We start from the raw sequence: 16,047 nt of genomic DNA, 5'->3' as shown, positions 1-16,047 counted from the left end.
ATGGGGTGCAAATTTATCACATTTTCCAATAATGAATCATGGCAAACACTATCTTTATAATATTAATTGTGCCACCAGGGCACATTGAAAATATTTCATCCATGCCATTTCAATAATTACCTTGCCATGGCATGCAAGATAAGTACTATTTAAATCCCTGCAGCAGTTACATGACACCATTTTCTTGGTCATCATGTTTATACTACTGCAATGAAACTCCTGTATGTGGATATAAACCACACTTATCATCTGTGTCAGTGAACACTGGCTAGGTCCACGGAGCAATGCACAGATTCAGTCATGGTCAATGATTTTGCAGGTGTATGAACTACTGACATACATAGACTGTTTTGCTTCACTTGACAACATTATGCAAATGTACTTTTCCATATCTTCAAAGCAAAATGATGATTGAAGTTGTACAATTAAATGTTATTGTTGGAAACAATGATAACCTTGGCACTAATGAGATAGATGATATTCCATACCTGATGGATACAAATACAGCCCCTTTCAAATGCTGAATGCCTTCAATACTCAAACGTAAACCAAAAAGAAAAGAAAAGTAAAGAAAATTGAAATAGGAATGGCTAAAAAGGTATCCTTTGCTAAAATAGGAATCCAAGATTAATGCTACAATTTGCATTGTTCTGCACAATCTTTCCTCATTTAAACACAGGGACAGCAACAGGAAAATCTATTTTCAGCTGAAAATGTAATATTGTGTCATCGGAGGGGGAAGGGTTGTTAAAGGGTTTCTCAATGGATTTAGACGATTCACAGAATTGATCAGTTTGAAATAAAATCTGCGGAAATCCGTGAATCAGTGGAAAATTGCCATCCCTGAAAACAGGTGCCTAAATGGGTCAGGTAATCACACTCAGTGACTTCAGTAATTGCACGTCATCATATACAAACTGCATGCATCGATGGACATGAAGTCAATCTTTGGTTGAATAATGTTGAGTGTGCCAAAACCACAAACATATCCAATGCATATGAAATGTGCACGAAACACTATCTTATTACACATACAGTAAACACTATCAGTACATGATAAACTGAGTACAGTATATTTGGTAATCACATGGACACTCCTGTGTTGGTATTGAATACATTATCATTACAGCTGTGAACAACAGAAACATCCTGAATATCAGTTTCTCATGTTTGAGGAAGTAGATACACAACTATACATACGTAACATAGCCTGATAAATGTTTAAATTGTGGAAGGGAAATACCATATGATCATAAATGTTGATATTTTACATATTCAGCATATATTAAGCCTTCATTAAGCATGGTGAGAGAAAATGTGTCTTAAACGGTTAGCTTCTGATGATGAACAGTCTGTTATGCAGCAAACCTAGTCTTTTAGAACATCATTCATATACTATTATTACTATTAGCCACCTCCACTAACTTTTACTAGACTCTAGTTAAGTACACTGTAAATATAAATAACACTGTTATCTTAATTACTATGCTTTACACTGATCATGCTGATGAACTGAAAGGTATTTTCCAAACGTACTTGATCAGGACAAAATGGAAGGCACCTCTTTGAGATAGGCATTTAACTATGTTGACATGTTGCTTAAGCCAGTTGCATTTGTAACTGTGGTTAACTTGTGTCTTGCAAATCACAAAATATGACATAATCATTCAAAAAACTGAACTTGCATTGCAATGGGTGCAATGTTTTGGTGTAGATCCTAACACCGTTATCAAGCAAGTGACTTTGCCAGAACACGCTGAACACAAGATTAACATAGATGCATACTTTCCTTAAGCTACATCTCAAAGACTGAATCTGACAAACCCTTAGAGAAACAAACACCTCCCTTAAACTGAAAAGGAGCACCAAAAGGATGGAAGCCTGAACCTGAAGAAATCTAGACTTGCTTCATTCAGAGTGTTCGCATTACAGGCAATCCCAGTCGAGAGGAAAATAAAATCGTTCAGGGACTATGAGACACAAGCCTCAGAGAACACATAACCAGACATTGTAACTGTCTATTTTGTTTTCCAATAGGACATCATGACATTCCAAAGCAAGCATCTGATCGCTTCAACAGTATGTCATTCATGAGTTTATTACTCTGAATACTGTATCATGCTGTACCAATTAGTTATATTCACATGATTTAGAAAATACACACCAATCATAAGGTGACGGTTCTGCTAATCATTTGAGACAAACTTAGGGTAAGTGGCCACATACATACAAAATTATATAAAACAGGAAAGACAGATCCAATTCAGCAAAAAACCAGAGCTGAAAAACCATAAGGATCACTATTAGGGAAACTTTTGATTCAGGCTAACAATGAAATGGAAATCAACATTCCCAATGGCAAACAATCACATGGCAACTTGAAAGCAGCAATACTTAGCAGATGACAAATGACCCTTTATATTACAAAGCCCTATCAGTGTAAATGGCCACAGGCAGGAGCGCAGACAATCGAGTATAAACACAAACACTCCAAACCTTAACACCCCAAACCCTAAGGAAAGCATCTTTTTTTTCTCAACATGTGTTTGCCTTTATTGTCAAAAGCAACACTCTGCAATACTCCAGTTATTTGACAACAGCCTCTAAATAATGAAATCTGGACCAGACAATCCAGTGACAGATACTTTCAGCAGCTATCACTGTTATCAACAAAGTCACTGGGCTTGAACATGCAAACCAGCCGATCCATCAATCCTGTACCCAGCATAGGTTACCTGACAAAATTCTATCCAAGAATCACTAAGAAACTTCTTCTTTTTTCATCTTTCAATAAAAAGACATGATTTAAAGGAAGTCAAGTTGCTCTCTTGTTTAGGTTCTGCTGTGATAAGTATAAGGTCTAAAGATGAGTGTTGTTATACATTCAACCACTAGTGTTTTGAAATTGATACCATAAATACTGCCCAGATTGGTATTCTTGAATGATGCACTAGACATTTTCTGTATGAAGACAGGTTTTATTTGTTTGAAACACAACAAACATAATGCAGTCTATGTTCAATCTAATGGCAGTTCCAGACAGAAAGAGTTGTCAAGAAAGAGACAATTAAGTCTTAAAACCTCCGAAGCAGTCAAATGATCCACAAGCAGCCTGAAAACACTGTGTAAGCAAACACCAAGTTGAGGACACGATCAATGTCATGGACGCAGATGGTTACTCAGACTATTTTCCACAGAAATATCCAGTCCAACTGGGTCACACTCCCTCAGTAATAAGTGTGGTAGGCTGTAACCAATTAAGTCCCATGGTAATGATGGCAATTCAAGCATCCTTGAGAACTGACTGTACCCTATAAAATAACTGTAGCACTTGAGAGACAGCATGGAAGCATTGCTAGGGACACACCTAATGGGTAACAATTTGAGATAAGCTTATAACCTTGTAGTAACCAATTTGGAGCTATTGGCTGTGTGCTATAATTATGACAAGCTTTCACAGTTTGAGTAATCTCTGTCACTTCATGAAACAGGAGTGCTGTCATGAGTCACTGAGTATAAGCATACAGTTACATGTTGGCCCAGGTCATAAGGTGCAAACATGATTACTAACAGTTAGAACTCTCAGCCTTACCACAGGACATATGTTGATAATGTCTTTTTTCTTTTCATTTTTTATATTTTCAGTCACTCTGCATACAGAAAATGAAATACTGTTCATCCTGTTGATAGCATGCCAATTTATTTGCAGTGTTCTGACAATACAAGGGGTCACCATGTTACTAGTGTGTCATACACACCCTGAAACAAACATATCCACGAAAGCCCATGCAAGTCTAGATTGTGTGGCAAGTCTAGATTTCCAGAGTTTCCGAAAATGAAGGAAATCTCAGAGCTCCTTTTCATTTTATCCTATTTTATTTATTATTAACTGTTTTTTTCTGTAAAATATGTTCATTTCAGAGACTAGCTGTTAGTCTACCAGGTTACATGAGCCCTTCAATGACATGATGTTTCAACCATGCTGCAACAAAGAAGTCAACGTACCTGGAAACCAGGATTACAACATACAATAAAATAGGCCTAAAATGAACCGACTTGTAATGATCTTATGGATACAAGAAACTGAATGGTATAAGGAACTGGTATATTTTGGTTCCATCCACTTACTTGATATTAGAGTCCAAAAACATATACAAACTAAGTTTATAACAAGCCATAATTAGTGGTCCCTTTAAGTTGTTATAACCATAAAATACTGTACTTCAAATAAACACTGCTATTTTCATCGTCATCACGATAAAGTCATTCAAAGGCCACAACCAAGTGATCTAAATTATAAAATATAATAAAATAAGCTACACAATAAGACCAAAAACAATGTCCCCTATCAGCTATCTTTCTAAAAATAGTTGGAAATTAGAAGCACATAAAAAATATTTATGGCCTCTCAGTCTCACGATCTTCATATTAAAAGATGTATCTTATCGTATACTTCTATTCTAAGAAGTAGGAAAAACAAACAGCTGGTGTTCACAATTAAATGACGAACCCTCCTTACAACTTATGGACTAAGCACGCTACAATTAGTATGTCTCCTACCATGTCTATAATTATGCTATATTACCTGACATAATGACGATCAGTCATTGACAAACCTGTTCTGCTCTACATACAAATTGCCACACAGATGGTACAACACATCGATTTGTTCCAGCAGATATCTATGATATCTTGCTTCACCTTGGGCAGCAGGAAGCCAGAACATGTACATTAAAGGTCCAGTTACAAATACTGCTAATGGACATACAAGGAAGTATCACGGTCTTGTCTGAAATCTGTGACATTGAGGTCTCTCTTCTTACCAGCTAGTTACTGACAGGTTGTAAAAAAAGTCCTGTTCATGACGACATAATCATTATTATGTACACTCATATTTCACTTCAGATGCTCTTTAGTTTGCAACTTGATCATGCTCATAAATCGTAAATGAGAACCTACATGTCATGATAAACATTAATGAATAAAAAAGTAGGCTTATCAACCCAGTCTACCCAGTTTGCCTCCACAATCGACTGTCATGTCATAGTAACATAAGCTTGAGTGAGGTGAGGTGAAATTGGGTTTTACGTCGTGCTTGAGAATATTTCGCTCATATGACGATGTGCATGCGTGTGTATGTGTATGTGTGGCTGCTTGTACTAGCCCAGACTTCAGCTGGTTTTATAGTGCTAGCCCACTGAGATACCATGCCGCAGTGAAGCATGAATACCCCACTCAGACACAGTATACTGACTCCGAGCCGACCAGTCCTTGTTGTACCCATTAATGCCGAGCGCCAGGCAGGGACCAACAAGTACCATATTTTAACGTCTTTTGGTATGACGCGGTTGGGGATCGAACCCGCAACCTTGCGCTCTCCAGGCGGACGCTCTAACCACTACACCACGGAGACGGTCCACATAAGCTTGAGTGAGTGGGTGAGTTAAGATTTAACGTCACATCGGCAATATCTCAGCCATATCGTGACGAGAACAATGTAATTCATATCAATATAAAAAAACAATAAATTGAGAAAATAGAAACCTGTCATCAAAGGACAGTAAAACTACTGGAATATCACAGCTCTTAATTTAAAACTAGTATGCTTTCCTAAACATATATCACTATAGATAACAATACAATATAAAACCGGGCTATAGATCACAAGCAACTGAAGGCTGATCACCGTACTAGGGACCATGGGGACTTACAGTACCTTTGCTACCTGCATGGACCCCAGCAGGATTTACATCATCCCTTCAGCAGCTGGCGATTGTAGGAAAAATTAGCCAGAATTAAAATCACAAAAATATGTTTTGAAAAAGATATAAGCTTGAAATTAACATGATTATATTATACTGATTAAGGTCGGTTTTTTATTTAATGAAGATGTCCTTACTGAGTGAAGTAAAAAAGATGACACTAGTCTTAACAATACGACCATGTTCTTAGTTAAATCATTGTGAACACATGTAACGCCACTGTCATCTGATGACCTGTCAGCCATGATGAACAATAGACATGCCTCAGTCTCCAATCACTATCAGCAGGTTCATGGTTTCATTTTTCTTATTTTGAGAAAACCTAAAAAGATCATAGAATATATCATTTTCATAGAAACACAAAACTCCATTTACATTAAAAAGCAGCTCTAGTGAGGTGAGAGATTCAGAAGAAATTGAGAAATCTGGCCTTGCTTCATTAAAGCTTCTTCTGCATTACAGAAAGAGCTGAGAGGAGGGAGAAATGGGATGATATTAAGGGACTGTGAGACAGACTACTCAAGACCAAATGCTGTCCAATAAGGACTCCAGTTCAACCATGTGGCACAGCATGTGACCACGAGAGGGTTACCACAGATGATGTAACATCAGTTACTCTTATAATGGATGTCCTGTGATGCAGACACAATCAATAATTTTCAAAACATTGATCACTCAACAAGGTCTCAAAATTAGTGGTAGCAAATAGCAAAGAGCAGCCTCTGAAACTGTTTGAACACCTGCGAACTATCCAGTTGAAAATTCCTACAACAGACACATACCTGACTGAACTGAGAGGTATAGTGATAGTTTGTCATTAATCTGTCACAAGTTGATAAATGAAAACATTACATTGACAAGGTACAGTTTTGGACGAAAAGTCAAGAAAGGTGATACGCGCATGATGAGTCAATAGGTTCATCATCTGAATTTACTCAGGCTTTAACATGATTCGTAGAACTCTGCAAAACATATACTATTTGGTCTTTTCTATTTAAAAGTGTTTATGTTAGTGGGACATGACAACAACATACATCTTTGTGCAAGCAGCAACCCAATAACTGTAATACAGACTACAAATGCATGATAAGACACAAATTAGAGGCATTTTCTACAGGCTGTTACCAATTAATTAACATGATTAACATATATAAATGCAGTGGCCATGTTTGCAAATCATTCACTATGTTCATAGCCTTCAGTTGGTCTGCTGGAAGAAATTTGTCTCGTAGCATGTTCAGCCTTATTTTAGGGAGAGTTTACTATTATGAGATTTAAAGGTCACATGCAACGTAAAACACAACTTTGCAGATTCTGATACCTTTCGGTATGGACTTACCGAAACAAATCATCAAAAATGCAAATTCAACTTATAAAGTTGAAAAATAATGCGATGAATAAAACCGCGCGAAATCGGAGTTCAAACGATTCACTAATTTTCATAATTGTTATGACAGTAAATAAATTGTTTATATAATTTCATTTGTCTATTTCACCACACATTCTTCTTACCGAGTCATTTTCTCAGTTCGATACTTAAAAGCAATGTCATTATTTAGCGTTGACAGAATTTCTAACTGTGATATAGATATGTCGTTGTCACAGACAAAACTCAATGTCTTGTTTTAATGACACCTGTGTGTCTGCCTGCCTGTCTGCTAATGACAATATTCAATACACAACTGCGATCACTGACCACATGCAATTTGAACTTAACACCAATCAGGTTATACACCATAAACAAAATGCATTGATTTATGGCCCGAGTTCGGTCTCTGTCACATTATGTAATTACACAGACAGGCAGGTGTGATACCCTGAACACATGACATGTTATGATGTCTGTTGATTGCAAAATGTTATACACAAAAAATGAGCATGTATTTACAAAACCCAACATATCTATATATACACACACAATGAGCCGTGAGGGCATCTGCAAATGAACCAGCCGTTACACTTGAGTGCACACCCACCTGCTCTGACTGGGTTCGGTATCCCGGTTGCTTCGTTTCTTGGGATGTAAACCCAAGTACACAATATTGCACTTTTGATATGCGATTGTACGCTTATAATTTTGTTTATATGTTTTTTTCATAACCAGCAATGTACATTATATGTCATGAATAAGTGATAATTGTGTTTTAATTATGTTTGATTTTTTGGTTGCATGTGACCTTTAAGGGTGAAATGGTATACCACAGTATTAGTAGAACTGTGGTATTTTGCCTTTGATTCGGTATACCGAATGCAATGGCAACATTTGGCATTTTCGGTTTTCGTACCGTCATTTTGTTAACCTTTTAAAACCTTTTCTAAAATGTCTAGAAATCGAATCATTTTGTCAAAATCTATGCATTTCTTTGCTAGACAGTCACTGTTTTCCCGGAAGTAAATTCTCACGGACTGAACAGAAGGCCTTGTACCGCAATATGTGCCATACCATGTTAAGAGCGTACCGTTTCACCCCTAATGAGATTACCGTATATTACTGTCTATAAAAGTATAAGCCGAATTTTGAGGACCCAAAAAAAGCAGTCTGGGGTTGGCAGAATGGGGGTCGGCTTATCTATGGGTTAAGCTTTCGCCAAACTTTTTTCTAGGGGTAAGAAAACAACATCGTATCACTTCGCGTGAACAAACAACAGAAGACGACTTTGTCAGTAAAGACGTCAAATTTGCAATTAAACATCACTAGACAAGATTATTTACCTTTCAGTTCTAAGTTGTTTTTGCTGGACATTGTATTATTTGCAGGGATTAAGGTTACCGTGTGTATTTGAGCCGGAAATAGCAATCAGCTGTGCACATGTTTCCCAGCAATCAAGTTCAAACATGCAAAATAATATAACGGGATGAATTCTGATGCAGTCATCAGTCAAATATAATACAGAATACTATTATTTAACCCAAAGAAATATATCCTAGCATTGTATAATTTTAATTACATTTTTTGCTCTATCAATTAATTAAGAATAAGATTACTGTGTGTTTTTGAGCCGGAAAAACAATCAGCTGTGCACATGTTTCCCGGCGATCAAGTTCAAACATGCACAATAATATAACGGGATGAATTCTGATGCAGTCATCAGTAAAATATAATACAGAACACTATTATCATGATTATTTAACCCATTAAGAAATATATCCTAGCATTGCATAATTTTAATTACAGTTTTTGTTCTATAAATGTAAAATATATATAATCAACACTAAGGTTTTGGGGGTTTTTTTTACGGACCCTCATGAACGTGGTAAGCGGAAGTTGTACGCACATGGAATGGGGTAAAATAAGCAAGCCATTTAAATTCACACATTTTTACCGATGTTACTGTAAACTAGCAGTCCAAGGAAAATGAGGCGGTAATCAGTTCATGATTGTTGATAATATGATGTGAAATTGGCACAAGGAAGTTGTACACACATGGAATGGGATAAAATAAGCAAGTCAGTTTGTTGACATGTGATCGTCCAGCTTCAATAAGTATGATATTTAGCGAAACAAAATATATTATCCATTTTCTGTCAACTACACTTCATATCGATGCGTGAGTAGACGCAATATGATTGTGAATTCTTTGAATAATGTGGACCAAAGTTATAATTATTTGTAACTGCCAGTTGTCTGTGGTCTGTGTTTGCCAGGATTAGGACCCCATCACGGGGGATCGGCTTATGTACGAAACATACCATTTTGACACTGATTTTAAGGGTCAAGTTTGGGTGTTGGCTTATCTATGGGGTCGGCTTATAGACGGTAATATACGGTATACTGAACAGAAGTAGTTAAGTCGGATTTAGGCCTGAGGGCAGCCATAGCCATGGTAGCCAAATGCAGAGTTTCACAAGTCATAGCAAACATCTAAATGTGATGTATCTTAAAAGGCTAGTAATAATTTTGAGAAAACTAGACCATGAAAACCTTCAAGAATGTTTTGGTTCTCTGGCTATTCAACATGTTTGAGTGCACAACTATTAACAATGATTAAAATTGTTTAATATCACAAATGTGTGGGGATTTTTTGAGCATGTTGAATATCATCTTAAACATGTTAATATGCTTTAGGTTGGTACTGAGAATCAGAAGCTTAAATATTGGTCAGGTTGTTTGGTATTGACATTAAAAAAAATGATAAAAACTACAACCAGGTGACTGGAACATCATTGGAACAGAGTTCTAAATATTCATCAACATTTGGTTCTTGACAATTTTCACGAGTCTGTGGCTAATTGATGATTTAGGAAGCGATTGCTGTCCTAGGACCCCTACACTTAAAATCAGAACTGCCCAGGATGCTCTTTGATGCTAACCTAATCATTGCAAACTGTTACCATGGCTTTGAATCTGAATAACTTCCATCTCTGGCATCCTGGTTTCAGCTAAACAGTGATCCATCAATGTGTCTATCAATAAGAGTTGCTAAAATAGGAATATGGTTCAGCATTCCTGCTTGTTCAAGACTTAACAAAGCCGATTTCACGTACATTTTGTAATCATGACTCTTTCCAGATAAGAACAAAAAGTAAACAGCTGAATAAAACCATAACCTTGATTTTGAAACAGTAATAAGCAATGTGCATAAGTCCAGATATATTATCAAAGCTAGCATTGCCAGCTACCCTATAGAAAACACACCTCAACGTCTTGGCAGCAGAGCTATTTCTGCAGTTCGCAACCAGAGGCAGAACTATTTTGAGTTGAATGTGAGGAAAGACTCCACTTCAAGACAGCAGATAGATTATCGACCAGCAAATAGCTGAAATCAATAGCATGTGACTTCCTGTCATTAACCATATGTCTAAACCTACATCATGCCTTTACAGACTCATTTGGTGACAATAATCCAAGACATTCAGCAGTGAAGGGAGCAAAGTGGACTTGGAGCTGATGCATAAGGACCTCTATACCTTTCTGCCTGTCAGACCCTTCATTCTCAAAAACTGGCCATGTCCTCTGTTCATCTTGACATTTCTGTGTTCTCTTTCCCCTGTAGGCTGATCTTGCAAGTTCAAACATAGAAGTAGCAATTGAGTGAGTGGAATTTCACGCAGTGATCAGAAGTATGAGTTATGTGGAGAGAAAACAAAAAATCACCAGTGTTGACAGCATGATTGATTGATATTGATGGTCAAATCTGGAAACTTTGCTTTGGAAAAGTATACTAAAATACTTCAACAGCATGTTCAGGATGAGAATTTAATTGTGTTTTATTGAGTGGTTTATTGGAAACACTTAGTCCACAAGGAATGTCACTACCCTTGAATTTTGACACCCGACTACCAGATGTATATTAATTTCAAACTGTCTTCAGCAATGCTTAGCAATGCACGCTACTGGTACTAGTCTCCTTGAAGTCTGTAGAAATAAACCTAGAACATGAAAGAAAGCACTGCCTTGCCTAACTTAACAAAAGTGCCATCATGAATGCCATGACCAGACACAAAACTAGAATTACTTTCCACTAAACAATGCATTTGGTTTTCAAGATATTGACATTAGGCACTAGGCGAAGGCAAGAAACAGCCTGAAGACAGATCATTTACTAACAATAATCATGACAACAGCAGATCAATACAGCTGACCTATTGTCCTTCTCCCAGGATCATCTGTCACAGCAATCAGGTCACAGATCGATACCTGTAGGTTGAAGCTCACATTCAGTCATACTCGCTGTTTGGTTCAGCTTTTCAATTATTTAGAAATATATTGCTGCTTCACCTATGACTGAGTGTGTTCATGTGATGTTATGAGTAAATGATTTCATTCCAGGTGAAGCAAAGGTAAGACATGTGAGATGTCATGCTGGGACTTAATTAATTTACGTTAACAATGACATGAATGTGGAGGAATCCTGAGGTATTCTGTGTTTGACCTGAAAGATCTTCAAATTTAAACTAAGACATCAATCATGTTAATGTCACAGTGACCCTTCTGGAATGTTTAAAGAGCAAAACCATGCTAAATATCCATGTTCCTGGCTTTTTAAAACATATCATTATGACGATGCCAAAACATGAAAACAAATTAACACAACGTGACATGGAAAGCAAGGACTTTTCATGTCACAACATATGTAGGCTGTGTCTACATGTTTCTACAAATAGACTACATTCTTAGCTTGCCTTAGTAGGCAGTTCTATGGCCAGAGGCACTTCTGTATACAGCACAAACCCATGTGTGTCAGCACCGATCAGACAACTGTTTGGTACAAAATCCATGCACATCATGCATGAAACTCAAGGAGTCACCAAATTCAAATACACTTTATAATAGGAACACACCAAGATCTCCTTAATTTCTAACAGTGCAGAATAGGTGTGCTTGATTTCTAGTGACAATTGAATAATTCATGACAACACAAACAAGCTCAATTTTGAGTTTTTACTAAATTGAAATGTTTAAGCTGCTAATTCTTCTCTTGTTTAACAAAATATCAATTTACAAAACGGGAACATTGTATTTCTTTTATTACTTACCTTTCATAACTTTTTAAGACCTCATTGGATTGACCCAGGGGGCTTTCTGTCATAATGTGGGTTAATATTTTGAATACAATAGCATAATTTACGCGGTATTCATATAAGTTTATGCTTGTTTACCAATCCAGTTCTTTTCATTGGGAATATGTTTAAATCAAATTATTAATAGAACTCAGGGATTTACAAGGCGCAAATTCCTGCGTCCTATACGCATAAAAATTGACAATGGACGCAACAAAATTTATTAACGCGTCCATAGGGACTACATTTTGTAAAACTTTCAATCAAGTGACAAGAAGTTATCACTGAGTTTGCTACTAGCTGGGTTATGGTATTTTGAATTTCATTACTGTAACAATGTGATGATCATGATACACAATACAATAAGAGTATTAATAATAACATTTAAGTGTCTGGGATCCCCATTTTGTTGTCCAGGACCCCCTGAAAATTAAGAGTATGAGTCCAATGGGACCCTCAAATAACTGAATTATTTATACAACACAAATGCCAAACCTTCGAATTCAGCACCATAAAGTTAACAAACATTTCACAATATTCTATGATGCAAATTATGAAAATTTGGAGCCAGGTAATCCTGCGAAACAATGCACTATGATGTCAGTCAAGCAACAGGGATGCTGGGGTCAATGAATCTGCGTAAGCTGCTCTCAATCTCAGTGATCTATCATCTCCTTGAATAAGCCTAGAGATCTTAAGACTTTTCAGAAGATCTTAGTGAAACTACTTCCCATCCACATACACCCACAAATATAAAAAAAAACTAGGTTGTGATTTGTGACCTTAAACACTGTTAAAGACGCAATCTACACAAATACATTATTCTTCTGCATGTTTCAGTGTTCTAAGAAACTGGTGCACAATACCATCGCACTATTATTCACATTACGTTGTAGTACACCAGTAGAGTCCATCACATGATCCCCTCTGGTAATAGCTGAGAACTGATCTTTCCAGATGGTCAACCAATTACCATTCACGCCCCACAGATGTTCTAACAACCCATTCACACTTTCAGTCACACATTGCACCATATAGGATATTGAACTGGGGGGCAACCTATTCTCCCCAAGAATGGGACTGGGGACACCACAGTGAAACAAAATGAGCACGATAATGAGTAAGGAACAAGGGTACTGAACGTCTTTGACAGGGTTTGTGATTGGTTCAATTCCGAGAATATTCAGACCACAGTTGATTTCATCCAAAATGTCCTTAAGAATTTTTTTCAAATTTGGATAAAAAAATAAGAGCAAAATATCCCTTCAAAACTAAATAAAATCATACTAATGTCCTGATGGGGTTTTTTCCAGTAAAATCACTGCATTAATCTACCAGTGTGACGAATTTAAGATATCAGATTATAATGATGATTTGTCATGTTGAAAAACTTCAACATTTCTAGCTTCTACTCATGTCTACCATGCATACTGTGAGTTGAAACAATGACACTATGACAACTGTGAACAATTACCCTGGCTGCATGTGATGTCATGCCAGTACCAGTTTCTAATGCTGTTGCTATATATGATTAAGTAACAATAATATATATAGATGAACTTCTTTATTACAATGAGCAATGGTTCAGTGTAGATTCTAACACTGTTATCAGTGAGGGACGTACAAGGTGTGTAGGGAAGCATATATTATACAGTCATTTACTAGTGTTTTTTACAATTACAACGCAATTAAGCCTGTTAAGTATACATTGTACAAAATCTAAGATAAATAAGGTCCTTTTGAAGAGAATATAACAGGCTTAGATCCTTTGCACATGATCTATTTACAACTCAAACTTAAACTTGACTTGACTTAAAATGCTGTATTGACAACAGTATTAAAGTTGTTAAACATACATGTTAAAAGGTCTTTCTTATATTTTCTACAGTGGAAATGTTCCCTATCATTTAAACTTTTAATCTGGATTACTGGCTATTGATCGAGGTGGCTACTGTTCTCTTTAAGTCAGTTCCAGTTGTAACTGTACCTGTGACTGAGAATTAAACATTCACATATCTGAATATTTAACTGCAAATTTTAACATGTTATCAGTTATGACATATTGTTTTCCATAAACTATCCAAATGACACACCTTAAGTTTATAATCTGTTTGTGAAAGAAAATCATACGCCCCCAAGACTTCTCATTCTAATCTAGTTACAGGCCATGGGCTACAATAGTTGTACAAGTATGCAAATGTGCTGGAGTACTGAATCACCGAGTAATTATCAGTTATCTGTATCAATGTTATAAATACCGTACCTACAAGGGGATTTTGTTTCTGTAAAAAACGTGTCTATACGACCAAGTTTCTTAAACCCAGTTATTCCTACGATGTACAACTAGTAACTTTCTAAGCATGAAGTGCATTGCAAACCGGAAGAGCAGACGCCACCCTCGCCGGAAACACGTGAAATGACAGTACACGGCACATTGTAAACAATCGAACAACGGAGGTGTTTCTCAACTCTATTGTTATTACACGCATACCCCACAACACTGAACACTAAATGGCACATCTTCAGTCGCATGTTAAACCTAAAAACTGTCAAACTTGCTTTTAAGTTGGTTGTCAACAAAACAATCTAACCACGAGGATAGCGCGAGGAGTGACTCACCATTTCCTCGTGCAACTGGGCTAGAGTTGGTCGCGATTTCATTCCTCCTGTCGCCGACAGTATGTTTCTGTAATGGTCAACACATGGCAGAGCCTCATGAGTATTCATCGCAAAAGTTTTCAAATTATTGGTATCTGAATAACTCCGGAAGGAATCGCCACTAAGAGAGAAGGTGGCTGATGGCGATTCCGGTCCCTTATCATGCACATTGCTTTTAGTATCCTTTGGTGGTTCTTCAAATTTTGTTTCATTTACACAGTCCACACGGGCCACCTGAAACCGGGAGCCGCTTTTCTTCATTTCTTCTCCTATTTCGTCACCTTCACCGCTACCAGGCAGAAGTAGCTCTGCTTTCTTCATTTCACCCGGCTCGGTAGACTCCATGTGCGCCATTTTTTGATTTATCCAAGAAGGTCACTTGCCTCGCTCTGATTGGTCTGTCTTTGGTCACATGGTCATTGTAAACAAAGGTTTGACGCAGCCCACGTGCGTGACCAAAATTTCTCCACTTACAGGAATTTCACCAGAACGACACTGTGCCACGAATGATTCACCACACGGGGCGTTTATTGGTCACGGATGACATGGCGACACGTTTCAAGGGAAGCATTTCACGGGAGCGGTCTGGTAATGTAGACGCCGTGTGGTGAATGGCGTACAGTGGGGATGCCTCTGTCCGGAGTACGTACGCTTCGTTACAGATAGTGTGGGGCAGAGATGAAGAGCTTTTCTGCCGAGTCAATCGGTTTCCCTTTAAAAGCATATCTTCGTCGCTTATATATATGACACAGTCTAATGTACCGGGACTGTGTTTCACACTAATTTCAGTAAGTAAAGAAGTATGTTGTGGAAATCGGGATACCGAATGGCGCGTTAGGATTTACCTGCCGTACCTCAACATATTGTTTTCTCTTCGAACCAACAATGCCAATAATACAAACGCTCTAAATAAAGTAAGTCAAGATTTCCTCAGGTTCACGGTCTATTATTATCTTCAAGGGTCAGTTTACAGGGTAAACATATCAAACTGTCATGGCTGACTGGACCAACGTCGTATCCCAGTTCTGGTCGCTACAAACGCTACCTCAATGGTCAGACGCTTTGTAACATCAGCATCTGCCAACGCTTAATTACCGAGCAGAGGGTGAGACGAGGCCTGTGAGCC

General features: G+C 37.4%; 1 protein-coding gene across 4 annotated transcripts in view; it reads right to left on the bottom strand.

The window, feature by feature from the left end:
- The window catches only part of LOC124291118 (solute carrier family 12 member 3-like), a 69,653-nt gene extending 54,236 nt beyond the window's left edge, over positions 1-15,417 (bottom strand). For 3 of the 4 annotated variants that reach the window (XM_046728017.1, XM_046728018.1, XM_046728019.1), the window contains exon 1: positions 14,883-15,417. In XM_046728017.1, the coding sequence (XP_046583973.1) occupies positions 14,883-15,275 (393 nt within the window). In that variant the 5' untranslated portion in view covers positions 15,276-15,417. The remainder of the gene's footprint in view (positions 1-14,882) is intronic. The other variant, XM_046728020.1, reaches the window with a different exon arrangement.
- Positions 15,418-16,047: the final 630 nt, after the last annotated feature.

The sequence above is a fragment of the Haliotis rubra genome, unplaced genomic scaffold (genome assembly GCF_003918875.1).
Source record: "Haliotis rubra isolate DU_JTF1 unplaced genomic scaffold, ASM391887v1 Scf482, whole genome shotgun sequence".
Classification (NCBI taxonomy): Eukaryota; Metazoa; Mollusca; class Gastropoda; order Lepetellida; family Haliotidae; genus Haliotis; species Haliotis rubra.
Note: the sequence above shows the minus strand (reverse complement) of the source record. Positions and strands in the feature narration are given on the sequence as shown.